This window comes from Herpailurus yagouaroundi, unplaced genomic scaffold, assembly GCF_014898765.1.
Source record: "Herpailurus yagouaroundi ecotype Mexico unplaced genomic scaffold, PumYag 199, whole genome shotgun sequence".
Taxonomy (NCBI): Eukaryota; Metazoa; Chordata; class Mammalia; order Carnivora; family Felidae; genus Herpailurus; species Herpailurus yagouaroundi.
In genome coordinates this window covers 14714230-14734472 of record NW_024412430.1, presented here as the reverse complement: position 1 = coordinate 14734472, position 20243 = coordinate 14714230, and the positions used below count along the sequence as shown (strand labels likewise).

The window sequence follows — 20243 nt, the reverse complement described above, 5'->3', positions numbered from 1 at the left end:
CCACCAGCCAAATAAAGCTACTCTTAATCGACACCATAGATCTCTCCTCTCAAGAGTTTAGACCACTAGCCAAGCTGACCCAGAGCGCCTGCTGGGTCCCAGGTGTGGTCTGAGGCCTGGTCCTTCCCTTACGTGAAGGTAAGACAGCCAGGGGTGTGCAGGTGAACGCTTTGCCTCTGGCTCTCAGAAGGAAGGAAGCACAATGTGTCGCGTTTGTCCTCGTCGCCGACCACAGATTTGAGAAGAACTGTGCGCAGTGCGCTGAGACAAGCAGGTTCCAGGCTCCCCACCAGGCACGGCCCTAGCTCACTTGGGACTCCGCTGCCGTCGGCCACCCCGGCAAGCGCCATCGGGAAGTTGCAGGCCGGAGGCTACGACAGAATAGAAAACAGAAATCTGTTTCCTGAAACGGGCTTTAGGGAGCTCAAGTCATGCTCTGGGTTGGATAATGAGGGGGCCAAGGAACTGTGTTTCAGGACTTGGACAGTAGGTGCTAGAGTAGGCAGCCGCTTTGGGGCCCGAGGTCAGGGGTGGGAGCCCAGAGCTTCTAAACATCCTCCTAAAAATCCTCAGTAATCTTCCACAAATAATGTCCTTCACCTCAACCACCTCCCCCTTCTGTCTTTTCCCACCATAGGTCACGTACAGGTCTTCGTGGTCGCTGGAGAAGATTCCTTCCTCTGTTTGTCCCCCTAGACCAGTTTCCCTTCCCGTGTTCGCACACATGCCCCAGGCTGCCTCTGAGGACCTGGGAGGTGGCCTCCCAGGACATCACAGCTGTAAGGGGCTCGGGGACTCTGCGGAGGGGCAAGATGCACGGCGATTCTCTGTGTTCCCTCTTTCAGGCACCAGCAGTGTTTCTATGGGGTCAACCTGTCCAGTCTCCGGGGGGCCGCGGTGGACGAGTATTTCAGGCAGCCGATAGTGGTAAGTGTGCTTCATCCAGGCTCTCTCCCCCCATGTGTTCGTCTATCGATCCGCTCGCTCGCCCGCTCGCTCACGCACCTGGGAGGCACCGTGTTGCCAGGCTCTGTGAAGCCGGCACAGAAGAGAAAAAAGAGCTCCTTGGAGCCCTGGGTTTTCGAGTGCTCCAGCTCTCATTTCCAATCAATTACGAAAATTCTCAGGGAATGACGCTGTCGGCGGCAAGGAGATTTTCTGACCGCCTTTCAATAAGTCGCTTCTAATTCTCCCACTGCCCTGACTCACCCTGTGTACACACTCAGCCCTGGTACTTGTTCAATAATTCATATCTTCCCATTGATTCTGGTGGCCCCAGGCATAGAGGAGGAAGCTCTGTAAAATAAATAGCTTAGATCAGGAGCTTTGCTGTCGAACACGTTGGGGTTTCAGTCGTGGCCCCATCCAACTGTGTGACCTTGGACAACGATAAGTTTGCATTAACCCAAACTGGCTTAATTACTGGGCTTCCAAAACCGCAAAGCCTGAAGCAAGGGACCTGTTGCAGGGGTTCAGACAATGTCACCCGAGTCTGATTTTTCCATCCTTGTAATTTGTCTCCATTGCCTCTGATTTAACCCTATTCTCAGTCAGGATCTCCCCTTGTGGTAGCAAGATGGCTTCAGAGACTCCAGCCTCAGACTCTTACAACTCTTTTAATTCCCACAGGAGGACCTGCCTTTTTCCAATAACTTGAGCCAGAGCCCCAGGATTAGTTTGGGTAGAGCCTGACCGCCCTCCCTTGGGTCGTGCTCCTGCATCTGAAACTGTATTCAGGGAAAAAGTGATCAATGATTGGCCAAGCTAGGGTCACAGGCCACACCCGGAGCAGAGGTAGACTAAGTTTTTCTGGAACTTCCTGGAATGTGCAGAAGTGGTAAAATCTGGATGATTTTCAGATACACCAAACAGCTGCTCCTTAGCACGCAGGAAAGCATGAAGCACTTAGCGCTTGGCGTGCAGAAAACGTGAAACAATTTGTTAGCTACTCCGACTGATGGTCATTCTCATTAAGCTCATGCCTTCTAAATCCTAACTCTTGTTGACTTAACGCTTCAAGAGGAAAGCCACTTTACAGGCTTGTTTGGGTTCCGTTTATCCTGACTGAAAGATAATGCCTCTGCTTCCTTTCCCCCAAGGACACGTTTGACGTTAGGATTTTGATGGCTCGGACGGTCAAATACACGGTAAACTTCATGGATGCAGAAGAAACAGATCTGCACAGGTTTGTAAATATCAGCATTACTCCTGGTCTTTAAAGCCTCTTCTCGGCCTTTCTCAGCCCCAGAACCTCAGTGCAGGGTTTTGCCGCTCACACAGGGGCGAGACCTCGGGTGTGAGTCACACACAGGGATGGTATATCAATGCTTGTTCCATTTTATTGCAAAACATGGATAAGGCTGCTTCTTTCGTGGGTTGTTTTAAGAGCTGAATGAGAAAAACTAAGTAGTAATGGCTTGAACTTCTGCAACCACTCAATGTTCTGAGCCCTTCACTTCCAATGACTCATTTCGTCCTCACAACAGTGCTCTACAGATGGAACTGTTGTTGCCTCCATTTTAAAATTTTTAACGTTTATTTTTGAGACAGAGAGAGACAGAGCATGAACGGGGGAGGGTCAGAGAGAGGGAGACACAGAATCCGAAACAGGCTCCAGGCTCTGAGCTGTCAGCACAGAGCCCGATGTGGGGCTCGAACTCCTAGACCGCGAGATCATGACCTGAGGCGAAGTCAGACGCTTAACCGACTGAGCCACCCAGGCGCCCCGGCCTCCATTTTAATGGTGACAGATGTGAGGCAGAGTGGAACGCTGGGTTTCAAAAGATCACAGAATTAGTATGTTAAAAAAAATGTGTTTTGAGCAACAGGCAAAAGTTTATTAATGTATAAGATTAGAAAGAATAGTAGTAGAGTGGCGACATTCAAAAGTGAATGCTCCCAACTTTCTTAATGTTTATTTATTTTTGAGAGAGAGAGAGAGAGAGAATGCATGCACAAGTGGGGGAGGGGCAGAGAGAGACAGCGACACAGAATCCAAAGCAGGCTCCAGGCTCTGAGCCAAGTCAGCACAGAGCCCGACGCAGGGCGCCAACTTACAAACCGTGAAATCATGACCTGAGCTGAAGTCACACGCTCAACCGACTGACTCACCCAGGTGCCCCATGAGTATATTGGACCTGGGATTTGAACCGTTCAGAAGGCTCCAGAGTCTGGGCTGTTTGACCCCTCACTCAGGCCAGTGCCCACATTAACGTCAAGAAGAGTACAGCCTACTTTACATTAGGTGCTGGGCTAAGTGTTTCACAGACCCTGGCTCCTTTTCAAAGAGGACACTCAGTAAATGTTAGCCTTGCCCTCCTCCCTCCACTTGAAGAGACTCTGTAATGGGAACTCACTCCTCAGATGGTGCTCTGAATCCCCTTTGGATGATTTTTCACTGGTATTTTGCCTTTTTCTCTCTGGAAGGAGATCTCTATGCACATTTTTTTCTGGGTACGAAATTTAAGACCCAGCCAAGTTGTCATCTTTCCTGGACCCCTGAGGAAGCAAGGGCCAGACTCGAGCAGGTGCAGCTGGCCAACGCAAACCATCATCTGTCTGGAGATCACAACGGACAAAGGGTGCTGTGTCTAATCAGCGCAGGCTAGAACCTGCAGCACTAACAAAAAGAAACCTTGAGACAGAACAGATGGCTTAACTGACTGTGCCCCCCTAGGTGCCCCAAGAGACTCTTAACTATAGAGAACAAACTGACGGCTGCTGGAGGGGAGGTGCATGGGGGGGGGTGGGCTAAATGGGGGATGGGCATTAAGGAGGGCCCTCGTGATGAGCCCTGGGTGTTCTGTGTAGGTGATAAATCACTAAATTCTGTTCCTGAAGCCAGACTACACTGTATGTTAACTAGATTGAATTTAAATAAATTCTTTTTTTTTTTTCAACGTTTATTTATTTTTGGGACAGAGAGAGACAGAGCATGAACGGGGGAGGGGCAGAGAGAGAGGGAGACACAGAATCGGAAACAGGCTCCAGGCTCTGAGCCATCAGCCCAGAGCCTGACGCGGGGCTCGAACTCACGGACCGCGAGATGGTGACCTGGCCGAAGTCGGACGCTTAACCGACTGTGCCACCAGGCGCCCCTAAATTCTTGGAAAGAAAAAAAAAAGAAGCCTCGGTGGCTTATAACACAGGAGTCTCTCTCCCCGACACTGTTTATCTACTGTGCCCAGCTTTCACTCTGTACAGCATCACCCACCCTGGTGCACCAGCCTCTGTCTGGAACAGTCCTCCTCACTGAGGAAAAAGAAGGATCGTGGCGAAGTCTGTACTGGGAATAAGAGCTTCTGCCTGGAAATGACACAGATCACTTCTGTTCACATTTAATTGGCCAAAGTAAATCACGTGGCCGGGCCCAAGCCTGGGTGAGCGGATAATTGCAATGCTACCCTATGCCCAGCTCAAGAGAACTGGCATTTGGGGACAACTCCAGTAAGTACCACAGGCCCAGACAAAACGGACTTCTATTGACTTTATCTGCTGTTCCGGGCCCCCTCCTGAGTCCCAGGGAATTTTTTGAAAACTACATCTGTGTTGGCTTCCCAGAGATGTCACCTGTCATTCAGTTTATTTGTGTGTTGATTCAGGAAATGTTTATGGAGATCCTACCCTGTGCCAGATAGAGTGCTGGTGCTTGCACAGGTGCAAAAGGTAATTTTTAAAAGTCTACCCTTGGGGTGCCTGGGTGGCTCAGTCGGTTATGCATCCAACCCTTGATTTCAGCTTGGGTCACGATCCCAGGGTAGTGGGGCCGAGCCCCACATCAGGCTCCACACTGAGCACGGAGTCTGTTTAGGATTCTCTCTCTCTCTCTCAAAAAGAAAAAACAATAAATAAATAAATTAACAAAAATTTTTTAAAAAATTAAAAAAATAGGGGCGCCTGGGTGGCTCAGTCGGTTAAGCATCCAGCTTCAGCTCAGGTCATGATCTCACAGTTCGTGGGTTCGGGCCCCACATCAGGCTCTGTGCTGACAGCTCAGAGCCTGGAGCCTGCTTCGGATTCTGTGTCTCTCCATCTCGCAGCCCCTCCCCTGCTCATGCTCTGTGTCTCGCTGTCTCTCAATAATAAACGTTAAAAAAAAATTTTTTTAATTAAATTTAATTTTAAAAAAGTCTACCCTTGAAGAGTTCATAGTCTATTTAGGGCAATGCAAAAAAACAGGAGGAAATAATGACCATGCAATGTCAAAAAATTCAGTGTGATCGGTACAATGGAAAACTCTAGAAATGCTCTGCCACAGGGTGAAAGAAGTTAGGGCTTTGGGGGGGCACCATAAATGCAAATAAGGTACCACCTCCCTTGAAAATCTTTAGAGCACTCTCTAAAACATGTCTCCCCTTAGCGGTGGATGAATAATACGATCTTGTAGCTGTGTAACACTTTTATAGTTTGCAAAGCCCTCCGGTACACATTTTTCCCCATTTGAGCACACGAGGACCTTGCAAAGGGAAGTAGGAGAGAGCCTTCGTCGCCCATCAACGGATGAGGCGACTGAGGCTCAGTGACTTGTCAAGTAAGCACCTAGATTTTGTTGCACCTTCCCCACTGTTCTTCCTGTTCCCGCTCATCGTGCATTTGGTATAAACCATGGCCGCCTCGGCGTGACGCTTGCCGTAGCCTGGTGGGAAACTCGTGCAGAGTTTTGTCAAGACGCAGAATTCTCCCATGTGTGGCATCACCCAGGCATGAATCACACACTGAGAGAATCTTGCTGCCAAGGCAACTGTGCTTAAGAGGGAAGGAAAATATTCCGTGATTTTCCCCGATCCCACAAATGCGTCTAGTGTGCCTGTCAACAACAACGAAATAATTCCACATGTTTCTACGCTCTCTCCTTTTTCTTGCCTTGCAGAGTAGAAATCCCCTTTGTGTTTCAGATGACACAGTCTGGCCTCATCCACGGCCTGGCGTTCTGGTTTGACGTGGCCTTTGTTGGATCTGTGTAAGTATCACCCCTCCCTTGACTATTCTGTCCTACGCCATTCTCTGCATTGTGTAGTCGTGGCTTGAAAGTGTTTTGAAGTTGATTTCAACAGTAATACTTGTTTCTCTGGGTTCCGAGAAAGGAAGGCACTTTCAGATTTTAGGGCGAAGTCAAAATGAGACAATTTTCCATGGTGTCCTCTCGGCTCTGGCTAACATAGTGTAAAACCTCTTAAGCCAACTGGATTGAGACTTAAAGGGTTGGGAAAGGGTCTGTGCTTCATCAGCCCTCTTGGTCTATTCCAGAATAGAGGGTGGGAAGGACCCCCAGCCCCTGCCTTGGCTTCCAGCATGTTATCCTGGTTAGAGAACCTCCTGTACCTGAGTGATACCTGGAATCCTACCTTCCCTGACTCTGTTCACGCCCTCAGCCTCACAGAAGATGCTCGAGAGTCCTTCCTCAATGATCAGGCAGGCATATACCACTAATGCTAATTGCAGCATGAGGGTCGTTTCATCGTGTCTTCCTTGCCCTTCCTGAAGAGCTTGGAAAGCTTCAGAGGAAAGAGGAGAAAGACCACCTACAAGTTGACTGTCGGTGTTTGGTCTTCCTTGTACGGGCTGTGCCATTACCGTACCCCCAAACCTCTACTCTCCTCCTGACTCCCCTACTCTCTTGCCAGGCTTTCTCATACTCTCTGCCTGGTGAACCCAGTAGCTCTGGGTCACATGACCAGGTGAAAGGAAAGCTTTTGCATTACACTCCTCTCTCCTCCTCGTAAAAACATCCAGGCTTATCAAGACATCTGTGGAGAACACAAGTGCCCATGGGTCTGCGATAAAGCTCAGGGAGCTTGTGGGGGTGGGGGTGCTCCGGGGAGGAGGGGACCCCCGGCAGCCTCATCTGGGCTGACAATCAGAGAAAAAGAAAATGCTGTACGAGTCGTCCCTACACCGCAGAAGCATATTTGTTCAAGGAATCCATACATTGGTTTCTCAGACTTTCCCCCAGTGAATCTGTTCCTGCAGGGCTAAGGGAGAGAAGCTTGAAGTGGCCTGCTCCAAGGGGACAGTTCCTTTGAAGTGAAATGCTTTATCCTACAAAGCTTTAGACAGCTTGCATCCTGCTCCCGCATGTGCCTGAGTATATTTTGATAGAAGAGTGGTTTATATTACTTTGCGGTGAAATTTTGTAAAATGCACCCCCCACGCCCCCACCCCCCTCGCTGCAACATCTTCAAGTCAAAATAGACCCTGTAGGGGTCAGCTGTGTGTTCCACGCACACCTTACTCCATCCAAACCAGCGACACGGTCGAGTGAGTCACCAGGACAGGTGACCTTGGTGTTTGGGGGCACAGCCAGGTATTCTCGCATCTTCGTATGAAATGAAGAATGCCATGTAAACACTGTCACACACACGTACATGTGTGGGACGTCTGAGCTGGAAGGACAGCAGAGACCATCTGCCCCAGGGCTTTTCTTGCTTCCAGAAGCCCTCTCAGGTTCCCTGAACAGGCTGGCATGAGACGGTAGGAGGCCAGACTCCAGACTTGTTACCTTGAGAGACACTTTTCAGACAACTCAGTTCCCAGCCTAACTCTATTCCTTGTTGGGCTTCTAACGAACTTTGATTCAGAAAGACAGATTGAAGGGCACCCGAATGGTGCAGTCCGTTAAGGGGCCGACTCTTGATCTCGGCTCAGGTCAGGATCTCACGGTTTGTGGATTCGAGCCCCACATCTGCCATCAGCGCAGACCCTGCTCGGGATTCTCTCTCCCTGTCTCTCTCTCTGCCCCTCCCCTGCTCATGTTTGTTCTCTCTGTCTCTCTTCCTCTCTCTCTCTCTCTCTGTCTCTCTCAAAATAAAACTTAACAAAAAAGACAGATTGACAGAATGGCCAAATCCACAGGTTTGAAGCCTGGCTCTCCAACTGTCTTCTGCGTGATGCTGGGCATGTCCTTTAACCTCCCTGTGCTGACTTTATCGAGTTACTGTATAGACTTAGTGAGGGAATATATATAAAGCTCTTGGGACATTGCCATGGCAATGACCTAAACTGAGCTATCCTTACCTTAAAAGGATTCCATGAGTTGAAAACTCTGCAAACCAACTATCAACCTAAGTCCCCAGTGCAATCCATGCAATATGGCCCCAGAACGTAACTGACGTTTAACTCTTCTCCCGTCCCACAGGGTAACTGTTTGGCTGTCCACAGCCCCAACTGAGCCTCTGACTCATTGGTATCAGGTGCGGTGCCTTCTCCACACTCCCCTCTTTGCCAAAGAAGGAGAGACCCTCTCAGGGAAAGTGCTGTTTGTAGCCAACAGACGGTAAGCTGGGAACTAGACTACTGACTACTGGGCAAGGGGGTGTGAGAGGTGGGAGCATTTTCAGCACCTCGAAATGGGCAGCAGGCTTTACAAAAGCCCAGCTCACTCTGCTACCAAGACAGCAAACGTCTTCCTCGCGATGAGGGCCACGGGGATGGGGAGCTTGGGGTGACTCAAGGGCAGCGTTCTCCACCTGACCACGGAGGAGGTCGGAGTGCTTGCCAAACGCTTGAATTATCAAGCGCTTGAAATCCCACATCAGCTCCTGACCTTCCTTGCATCCAGCCACACGCCCTCAAATTTAGTACAATACCATCAATTTGTTCCCCAGGGGACAGGCACAGCAGGGCGATGTGTGGTGTGGGCACAGCAGGACTGGCTGTGTCCCTCTGGTAATGGATTTCACGAGGCCTCTCCTCTGCAGCCATGACTTTGATTTATCTCATTTTTAAGATGCTCTATTTTCTTTCACCTTGTTGGAGCTTCTCCGGGGTGAATCAGGGGAGAAAGGAATAGCGGAGCAGTTCAAGGACTCTCAGGATATTAAGGGTACTCAGAGATCATCTCACTCAACTTCCTTCTCTCCCTACCTCCCACCTCTTCTCGGACCTGCACTTGAACACTCCTGTGATGGAGAGCTCATCCCCTTACAAATCAACCCTTCCATTTTTTTTTAATGTTTATTTATTTTTGAGAGAGAGACAGAGCATGAGCAGAGGAGGGGCAGAGAGAGAGGGAGACACAGAATCCCAAGCAGGCTTTACACTCCGAGCTGTCAGCACAGAGCCCCGTGTGAGGCTCGAACTCACGAACCGTGAGATCATGACCTGAACCGAAGTTGGACACTTAACCAACTGAGCCGCCGGGTGCCCCAACCCTTCCATTTTCAAAGTCTATATTTCTTTCCTTACAAAAGCCTAACACGCTCACATATTAAATTCAGAACTACAAAAGTGTTTAGAGTCCACACTCGCTGCCACCCCTCACCCACTCCCCAGATGGGGCCCCTTGGTCCATATGCTTCCAGGTGATTTTTCTGCGCATGTACTAATAACATCATCGTGGGGTTTTTATTGTTGTTTTACCAGAAGATTCAACTAGCCGTCTCCCACTTAAGTTTTCACTTAGCATTAAGTCCTGAATCTGTGCACATAGATCTGCTTTGTTATTTTAATCGATGCGTAATAGTGGAGGGCATAGATGTATTACATGTCTCTTTAAAAATCACGGACGGCGGGGCATCTCCGTGGCTCGGTTGGGTAAGCATCTGACTCTTGGTTTCAGCTCAGCTCATGATCTCATCGTTCGTGGGTTTGAGCCCCTCACTGGGCTCTGTGCTGACAGCACGAAGCCCGCTTCGGATTTTCTCCCTCTTTCTTTCTCTCCTCCTCCCCTGCTCGCTCATGCTGCCTCTCTCTCTCAAAATAAATAAATAAACTTAAAAAAACATTTTTTTAAAAAACTGCTGATGGGTTGATACTTGGGTTGCTTCCCACGTTTCCCCTTTTTTTTGGCCACTGTGAAAAACTCTGCCCTAAATCCCCTTGAACATGAAGCTTGCACAGGGGCAAGAATATTTCTACATGAGATCCCTAGAAATGGAGATGCTAAATCAAAGGGTATGTACCTGTGACACTCTGATAAATACATATGTATTTTATGTATTTGTACCTTTATGTGCAACCTCAGTGGTTGCACCAATGTCCACTCACGGTGATGGACGGCCATGGACGGCCAGGCTCATTTCTGCACTTCTTTTCTCTACACTGCCTGTGATTGGTCTCTGTGGCTTTTGCCAGTACTGATGTGTGTGCACATGTGAGGGAACGGAGAGTGAGAACGTTAAGCAGGCTTCTCACCCAGCCCAGAGCCTGATGCAGGGCTTGACCACGCACGCAGGTCTGGGATCGTGACTTGAGCCGAAGTCAAGAGTCAGACGCTCAACTACCCAGGGCCCCCTACAAATACAATTTTTATGTTATTTTATTTTATTTTAATGTTTTTTATTTTTGAGAGAGACAGAGACGGAATGTGAGTGGGTTAGGGGCAGAGAGAGGGAGACACAGAATCCGAAGCAGGCTCCAGGCTCCAAGCTGTCAGCACAGAGCCCGACACGGGGCCTGGACTCACGAGGTGCGAGATCATGACCCGAGCCGAAGCCGGTCGCTCAACTGACTGAGCCACCCAGGCACCCCTCCAAATATAATTTTTAAAAGTTGCATCTGGTTGTTTTGGTGTATATTTTTTTAATTACTAATAGGGGTAAATAACTTTTCATATGGTCTTTGGTTATTGATGTCTTGTACTTCAAACATCTCTGATCATTAAAAAATTATTCTTGTTGTTGATCCTACAAGTACTTCCTAGTAAGTCTACTCATTGACCTTACTTCTGCTTCTGAGTCTGTTCCAGGCTCCAAATGGCAGTTGTTGAAATATTTGGAGAGCTCTACCAAAATCCTGCCAGTCTTCCTGGCTGGCTATAGGCTAACATCCTGTAAGAGTGATTTGTAAATTGTTGGAGGTTCTAAGCCCGCCCCTCTGGAGAGTTGGTGGGACTTTTCTGGAAAGTAATTTACAAGAAGGGAGTTCCTGTGGCAGGAGAGACATGACCATCTTCAGGCGGTCTGTTTTCCTCCACTCACATTCTCTCTCCTTCTGTGCCGCCGCAGAGTCATCCTGCTTCCTGCCAACATGGCTCCTCTTCTGCTTGTTTCCGTGGTTCTACCATATTGCAGTTCTTGCCCGCCCCAGTGCCTGCACAAGACGTTACACATGAGGAATAAAGCTTTTGCATTTCGGAAAATGCTCCTCATCCTCAGCTTGGGTGTTTTGGGGAGCACTCTCTGAGACGCACCCCCCTCTGGGCTCTCTTGCTTCTCTTGGCACTTCTATGCTTTTTCCCATGTGCCTTACAGCCAATGCCAAGTGCTTCTGTAGCCCTTATACATGAGGTAGAGACTGCAGATTCTATCTTTCTCCCAGTTTTACAGAAAATGAGGTCCCTGGTCTGCAGTGTCTTTCTCTTCTGCTTGTTTAGGGCATGGTTTCCAGGAGACAAAGTTGGGAAATGCTGATTTATACCGTGTTCATCCTGGAAGTCACCACTTTCTTCCTCAATCCTCATAAACCATCTATTTAATGATCGGTTCTAAAGAAAAAAAATTACTAAGGAGCAGTAGCCAACATCAGCTTGGAGTTGGGACTTGCCTTTTCTGCTTAACATTCTTTTGCTTTCAGATATTTATATTTGAAGGTATCTTAGGGTATCATTAGGTGGGTGGATTTAAATCATCTTATTTTCCTATTACTTTTTTCTTTCTTTTAAACAAAACCTTTTTTTTTTTAATGTTTATTTATTTTTGAGGAGAGAGACAGAGCAGGAGCAGGGGAGGGGCAGAGAGAGGGGGAGACACAGAACACAGAATCTGAAGCAGGCTCCAGGCTCCGAGCTGTCAGCACAGAGCCCGATGCAGGACTTCAACTCATGAACCATGAGATCATGACCTGAGCTGAAGTCGGACATTCAACTGACTGAGCCACCCAGGCGCCCTCCATTATTTTTTTCTAACATATCTTGGGTTTCATCCTTCTCCGTCATATTTTTTGACCCTCCTCTCCTTTATTCCCCCGATGGGTAAGAAAGAAGCAAACCATTTACCTCATACACCTGTGTCATGACTCCCGGGTTCCTCCAGCCTTCCGTACCTTTCTTAAAGCAACAATGTTGTATCCCTGCTATTTGCCTATATGTGAACTTCCCAAAAAGAAGGCCCAAGTCTCATTCTATTGTGTATCCCTCCTGACTTAATTCATTTCAGAGATTCGGCAGTGATGTGGAAGGACCACCTGAATGAAGAAGTCATGTCAGGATCCTCCTTTTAGTAAGAATTTAGTCTGGCTCAGTTGAAAGAAGACACTAAGAGATTATGGACACATGATACTTAGCAGCAGGAATAAAGGGAGGAAGGTGGAAGGAAGATTTTTTTTTAATATATTAAAAAAGATTTTTTTTTTAATGTGTATTCATTTCCTGAGAGAGACAGAGCATGAGCAGGGGACGGGCAGAGAGAGAGGGAGACACAGAATCCAAAGCAGTTTCCAGGCTCTGAGTTGTCAGCACGGAGCCCGACGTGGGGCTTGAATTCACGAACCGCAAGATCGTGACCTGAGCTGAAGTCGGAGGCTTAACCGACTGAGCCACCCAGGTGCCCCTTTAATATTTTTAAACGTGATTTTTTAAAGTTTATTTATTATAAGAGAGAAAGCATTAGTGGGAGTGGAACAGAGAGAGAGGAGGGAGAGCGAATCCCAAGCAGTCTTCACATCATCAGTGCCAAGCATGATGCAGGGCTTGAACCCACAAACTCTGAGGTCATGACCTGAGACATGACCAGGCTTTGGCAGATATTAAAGGAGAAAACACAGTATAGTCATCAGCACACAGTAGGTCCACAGAAAATCTTAGTTCCATTTTTTTCCCGCCTTCTTCTCTTCCTTACTCTCATTTTTGCTTTAAAATTATTACTTTCCTTGGCATTTTCCCCAAACTCAGCACTTCCTGAATGTCAGTACTTTGACGTTCTTCTCAGTCAGGTGCTGCTGGTTTGTCCTGCCTTTGGACAGGATCTCCCCCTTCCTTATTGTCAAATATTCTTTTAAGCTCTGGCCTCCCGGGAGAACTGCCCCCCCCCCGTCCCCGGGGTAAGCCACACTGGCGTGACAATGGCTGCCCTTTTCTTCCCAGCCAGGACCCCTTGGGATCGTGTTGTTAGCGTTTTATTTTCCACAGACTTCCATCATTCTTCGGCTGTCATTCATATTATTGCTGTGGACAATAAAACAGAACTTATGTTTTTTATGAACTTTATGAAATGTACATCCCTCAAGTGCACAGAAGCTGGTGTCCATGAGGTTTTTTGATCGTGTGCACCTCGGAGTAAAGACATTTTGTATATGCGTCCCCCGATTATAGACTAGCATTTATCTTATAGTTCTGTGAATGTACCACAGTAATAATAGAAAGTATAAAGTGGAGTGCTCGATATAGAGATATATATACTATATATATACTATTTATATATATACACACACATGCATAGACATGTCTCTGTATATACACACATAGAAACTTACATGGTGTATACGTCATAGGACACAAAATTAGAAATAAAAAAGAATGAATGGAAAAAAACAAACATACATAGGCTGACGTGGGGTCTAGCTCAGCCACTCACCCTGGGCCAAGATTTTTTGGAATATACTTTAAAATTTGGGGGTCCCTATGAAGGTCTGCAGTACTCAGGTCTGCCAGGGAATTTGGTTTTCAGAGAGTTCCATGAGCTTTGTGTTCTGAAACTAGAAGGAATGCTGACCAAAGAGTTAAAGGTTTGGAAGCTCCAAGTGGCGCTCCCAAAGGCCATCTCTAAACTGCTCTGTTTTGCGCTCAACTTTCCTCAGGCCAAATACCTACGGGTCTGGACAGCTGCATCGGCAGGAGCTCTGGGGCGAAACTCTTGTCGATGATCAGGAACAGTGAGGCGTTAGCATGCGCGGGCTCAGCTTTAAGGGATGTTTCTTTGCCCTTTGCTACTCAGATTCTCCTGGCTCTGACCAATGTCTGCACCGCCCAGTTGGTATTTACTCAGTGATGTTGTACCACATTGTCTGCGGTATAATCAGATTCTCACTGAACCGTCCCGCCTTAGCAAAACCCAAGAAAGTAGGTGAGCATAATAGAGAACGAATCTGGCACTTTCCTAGTGACTTCACGAGTGTTCAGTATGTGTTAGGTGAACACGTGTATTCGTTTCCCAGGGCTGAAAATTTTAAAAATCGGGGCACCTGGGTGGCTCAGTCAGTTGCGCGTCAGACTCTTGATTTCAGGTCAGGTCACGATCTCGCAGTCATGAGATCGAGCCCCACAGCGGGCTCTGCACTGGTCACGGAGCCTGCTTAAGAGTCTTTCTTTCCCTCTCCCTCTGCCCTTTTCTCTCTATCAAAAAAGAAAGAATTAAAAATCGGAGCTAAGTATTTTCTTCCACCCCCCATGTACCCCCTTGGGGCACACTCAAACCCCTCTGAAGAACGCTGGTCCAGGGTCCATTCTGCTGAGGTTCGCATTCCTTCCTTCGCCTATCGGTAAACCCTCAGTGACTTGAGTCATTTTTTTTCTTTTTTTACTTTTTTTTTTTAATTTAAACTTTAGTTAACATGCAGTGCAATATTGGTTTCTGGAGTAGATTTCGGTGATTCATCACTTACATACAACACCCAGTGCTCATCACAAGTGCCTTCCCTAATGCCCGTCACCCATCTAGCCCACCCCCCCCCCCTCCCTCCATCAACCCTCAGTTTGTTCTCTATTGTTAAGTCTCTTGTGGTTTGTTTCCCTCCCTCTCTTTTTCTGAGCCCTTGTCTCCCCAAGCTTCCTGCCACTTCTGTTTATCCTATTCTCCCTTGATCATGAGCGCTCAGCCTATCCCTCTACTATACCTTCTGTTTTCTCGAAGATGAAATTGTCATGAATTACCACACTCTCTGGACAGATGTGTCCTGTATATGTTGTTCTTACGCTTCCAATATCTGTTATTCCAAAAGGAATGCTGGTATGAGAAACAATGATTTTGTTTTTATGTTTTTTTGTTTTTTTTTTAATTTATTTATTTAGTGTTATTTTTAAATATAATTTATTGTCAAAGTGGCTACCACACAGTGTGTAAAATGTGCTCTTGGTTTTTGGGGTAGATGGTTTTGCACTCAATTCTTGAACTAAAGGATGTCTCCTCTTAGGTCATTTGTTCCATCTCTGTAGATTTAAAAATTTTTTTTAATGTTGATTCATTTTTTGAGAGAGAGAAGGAGACAGAGTGCCAGCAGGGGAGGGGTAGAGAGAGAGGAAGACACAGCATCCGAAGCAGGTGCCAGGCTCTGAGCCATCAGCCCAGAGCCCGATGTGGGGCTCAAACCCACGAACTGTGAGATCATGCATGACCTGAGCGAAGATCAAGAGACAGACACTTGACCCACTGAGCCACCCAAGCGCCTTCCTATGTAGCATTCTGGAAAGAGCGTTGCTGAACAACACCCTAGAGCAGGAACTTCCTGTCTGTTCTTCCAGACCCCACCTGGAACCATTCAGTTCTCTGTTGTGTCATATGCGCATCCATGGACACACACATTTGCACAGACCTCAAGGTACTCTGTTTCTGCGTTAAGTCTTACGTTCATTGCTCTAAATATTGTTAAGAAGGCGTCTCTCATTTGGGAAAATAAGTAAGTGTGTCCCTCCCTGATTTCTCAGCCTTTCTATGATTCCAGCAAGGGCTGCCCTTATTCCTAAGGAGCTCGCTGTCTCAGTATCTCGCTTTCCTTGTGTCTACCTTCAAGTATCACAAATGCAGTGAACTCCTCCTCAATGTATCATGAAAGGAACATTTTGTAACGAAATAATTCGGAGTCAGTTACATGAGTTGAAATACAATCAAAAGACACTGATTTTTTGTTTTTTAATCTATGCCCACCTTTCCCTCTTACTTGTTTGGCCCCGATAAAAATCTGGAGCTTGAGGTACAGGCTTCACAGGATCCGACATTATACGTCAGCCTGCCCAGGCCACTACTGGTGACAACAGGGTGAGAGGCATTTGTAACACTCTGCAGTTTCTGGAATTTGACACAGAAGCCAGACCATCAAGGAAATTCCAGTTAAAGTGATCAGTGATATGTTAACCCCAGACGTTTAAAATATTAAGGATTGGAAGATATGTAATGAAATTAGCACTTTTATACTTTGTAGGTGAGGAAGTAGTTTAGTCCACTTTCTGGAAGATGTTTTAGCAGTAGGTGCTGGGAACCTTAAATATTTACGTGCTTTAGCCTGGCGAGTCTAACACTGAGAATTATTCCAGGCAAATAATCGCCAATAGGACATAAAGATGAACTACAAGACTGTCCTCTGCAGGAGAATATCTGTCGTCAAATTAGGCTTTTGTTACTAAAAGCAATAATATGTTATAACATGTTTGTAATACGTTATAAAAATGTAGATATTTGATCATGGGGCATCATTAATTATCCTGTGTAAGGCCCGTTAGTGCCACTGAAAAATGTGTTGTCAAGAATTATAGGGTAAATGCTTGTTTATGTTAAATCAAATTAGGAGATGTGAAGGAATATTTAAGATCATTGTATTAAAAATTCACATTTATGAAAACCATAGAAGGAAAAATACACAGGAAAATACTCTATAGTGTTAGCTAGAAGATTGTTTGTCTAGTGACATCATGAATTCTTTTATTTAATTTCTCTTTTTCCTTCTTTTTCAGTCATTCTACAGTGAATAGGTAGCACTTTATAATCCAAAGAAATACATGTGTTGTTGAATACGTATGACTAATAAAAATCCCACAAACATAGGTCCTTCAGATTAGTCATCAAAGATATGTCATATGACTTGTTCTTATCAGCCAATTCCCACTGGAATTATATGAGCCTTCGTCTGGGGCCTCTGAAAATCAGTCACATTTATTGACTGTTTTATGTCAGTTTAAGACTTTAACGTATCCAGTCTTTGCACGATTAAGATTATTTTGGTTACTTCGGTGGGTGACCCATGAAGTGCCTCTATTAATCAAAGCCATTTCTGTCCTTGGCTTTTGATCAAACCAGAAATACCATTAACTTTGTAATCTTTAGCTCAAGAGATTACAACTGCCAAACTCTTCTAACAAATAAACAAGGCCTTCTGTTGCCTCTACTAATGTTGGTAGCATCCCCATAAACACACACGACCGTAGACGAGATGCCAACCCCACACTCTTAAAACCCTCGTGAAGTAAGTAGGTATGTGTACAAGGTGCCTTCAGTGTGTGTGAAGAGGTGACCGGCCTCGTAAAATGATGGAGTTGTTTTGTTTTTTTGTTTTGTTTTCTGCCATACAGACAGAGCTATGACATTCATATCGTGGCGCTGGTAAACCAGACAGGCTTCCGATCTGGGAACATCCTCGATCTAAAGAATCCTTTCTTTAGGTAAGAAATGCTCTCAGCCATGTCCCAGCCATGTGTATAAAATCTCAGTGGACCGTATGACCAGGTAAAGACGTTCAGAATAATTCCACCTTTCCTAAGAGGAGAAGAGGCATCTACCTTCCTCCTTAAGGAGACTTAGATCCTATGATGGAGTTGAGTGTTCTAGTTCCATTAAATGGAATTCAATATGTAACAACCTGATCTTGAAACCACAAAGAGTCCTACAAAGTGAATTCTCGTTCCAGCTGAGCTATAATGAGCTGCGTGACCTTGGGCAAAGTCGCTTCCTTCTGGTATTTGGTTTTCTCATCTGCACGATGTGGAGTTTAAATATGGGCTCCTCTGACCATCATTCACTAACAGATGGTTTTGTGCCGCTTTTATTCCACTACACCTGAAACATGAAGTCCATTTAAAGTAAGTTTGTGAGGTATTTTTGAGATCACGTAAGTCGGGACAAACCCCTCTTTAGAAGCCGTGCAGGTTTTGTCTGATGTAAAAACTTGCCACAGTGAGAGGGATATGACGGATGTTTCTGGAAGAACCCCTCATCTCTTGCACCTCATCCATTAAAAATCCACACGTGAGGGGCGCCTGGGTGACTCAGTCGGTGAAGCGTCCGACTTCAGCTCAGGTCATGATCTCATGGTTCGTGGGTTCAAGCCCCACATCGGGCTCTGTGCTGACACTTCAGAGCCTGGAGCCTGCTTCCGATTCGGTGTCTCCCTCTCTCTCTGCCCCTCCCCTGCTCACGCTCTGTCTCTCTCTCTCACAAAATGAATAAGCATTTAAAAAAATTTTTTTAATCCACACATGAAATCCACCCCAGAATTAAAACCACTGGGCACTGTCACTCTTGACTTCCCTACCAAAAAACAAAAAAAAAAAGACTTTTCCTTCATACTGTAAAGTCTCCCAAGGCTTTGTATTCAAAGCATCATGTCTCTGTAGTATTGAAAAGCATAAAGAGAAGAATAAACACGGGAAACCAAACCAAAAGTTCTTCGGCAGAGATGAGAAAATGAAATCGTGACCTCGAAGCACGGGAGGCCAAACATAGGCAAGGCTTCTCTTGTTTATGCTGTGTGTGAGTTGTCACGCATCGTATGAATCTTAAACTGATAGCCATTTAGGGATATGGATGCCATCTTTAACTTTGAGGGAAAAGGGGGGTTCTCCCTCCCATCCCCGTACAGAATCCTGTCACTAAAGTCAAGGGCACAGATTGTGGCCTCAGAGCATGCAGACTCTCCACGAGCACAATTTGACCTGCCTAGGCCTCAGTCTTCTCCTCTGTGAAATGGGATTAACAACACATGCCTCACTGGGAGATTGCAGGGATGCCCATCGCACGTCCAAGCGCTAAGCAGTTCCTGTTACTGGTGTCCAGTAATCGCCAGTTTGCTGTCTTTCTCCCTTTTCTTACTGGTCTCTGTGCTCCTCCTCTCTCCGTACGTAAATAGATGATGGTCTTGCACTTCGTTCCAAAGAGAATCGTTTGGATTTGGGGATAGAAAGTGAATTTTTGTAGGGTTTTAGAAAACCCCCCTTTTGAGTGCAAGAACCATGCGAAGCAGTAACTGGAGTCCTGCCTCCGCTTTGTCTTAGGACAAGATTCTAAGCAGGACACAGACAGGGCCTGGGCCTTGGCCTTGGCCAGCCCCTGCTTTGCATGAAGACACAAACACAGTGGCCATAAGGTCACAGGGAGGACCGGTCAAGGTTGAGCGACTCGCAAGATGGCCACAGCACCGTCAGAACAGACACACTGTTGGGTGATGGTGTGGGGGCAGCGGATGCCTTTCCTTTTCCCTTCTCTCAGTACCAAGTCTGACTGATGTATTTAAATAATTAATTAATTAAGCAGATAAGGGTGCTTAAAAAGGTGACTCCCCTAGGCACTTCGCATCTTATTTAAACTTCTTCACCAACCTTTTCCTAATGTCTAGCACAATCGTGATGATGGGCACCGAATCTTTGAAGGGCACTTCGCATCGAGTGCACGAACAGTTAAATGTTCAGCTGTGGTGATGCCCTTCTTCGGGTCCCCCACAGTCACAGCACCTGAGAAGCAGCACAGAAGCATGTGTGTGCATGCGTGTGTGTGTGTGTGTGTGTGCGCGTGTGTGCGTGTGTGCGTGTGTGCGTGTGTGCGTGTGTGTGTGTGTGTGTGTGTGTGTTGGGGAAGTGGCATTACCCAGAGAAATTATCGGTGACTTAGAGGTAATTATTGGTAATTTCTTTATCAAAATGAGTAACTTTCCATTTTTTTATTCTACCCATTTTTAGGGCACGATAGATTTACACACAGGAACAAAAAATTCATTTTTGGGTTTGGGCTGATACCTGGGACCATCTAAAAACATCTAATGGGGCATGCCAAAACATCTGAGGATCGACAGGTTAATTACTAAAACCTTGAATATCCACCATTAAATGTGATGTACAGGTTTCTGTCTTTCCTTAGGCAGGCTAGGGAGACTTTGATTTTCGCTATTATTTTAAAGTAATTTGAAAATAAAAGAGGGCTCACAAATGTTGCTAAAAGCGAGCGAAGGGACAGAACTGCTTCATCGGCAAGGGAAAGCTCTCCAGTAACCCGGCAGAGTCTCCAAGGACTGTGAGGCCAGTCCTTCATCACTCGGGCCCCACACAGTCTGTCCCCAGATCTGGCTGGCGGGGCGACCAGGCAGTCCCTGCCTCCAGGAAGCTTGTGTTGTAGTAGGAGGGAGGGCAGGGCCTTAAACAGCTAACTGCATAATTATGTCATCATACTTGCAATGCGTGATGAGTAGGAGGGGTAGAGAGTGCCAAGAGAGCATTGATGGGGAGACCTAGAGCAGAATGAATCCATAAAACCCACCACTGGTACCCCTCACCCAGCAATAGCTGGAGAACCCTTCGTACATGGTGGCAAAGTTTATTTATTTATTTTGAGAGA

General features: G+C 46.5%; 1 protein-coding gene across 2 annotated transcripts in view; it reads left to right on the top strand.

Moving 5' to 3' along the window:
- Positions 1–20243, top strand: part of LOC121013687 (histone-arginine methyltransferase CARM1-like) — a 108494-nt gene that overhangs the window by 84719 nt on the left and 3532 nt on the right. Inside the window, exons 7-12 of one of the 2 annotated variants that reach the window (XM_040449445.1) lie at positions 846–927; positions 2100–2185; positions 5870–5959; positions 8135–8272; positions 17213–17302; positions 18911–19399. In XM_040449445.1, the coding sequence (XP_040305379.1) occupies positions 846–927; positions 2100–2185; positions 5870–5959; positions 8135–8272; positions 17213–17302; positions 18911–18923 (499 nt within the window). In that variant the 3' untranslated portion in view covers positions 18924–19399. Of the gene's footprint in view, positions 1–845; positions 928–2099; positions 2186–5869; positions 5960–8134; positions 8273–17212; positions 17303–18910; positions 19400–20243 lie in introns of those variants that run through there. The other variant, XM_040449447.1, reaches the window with a different exon arrangement.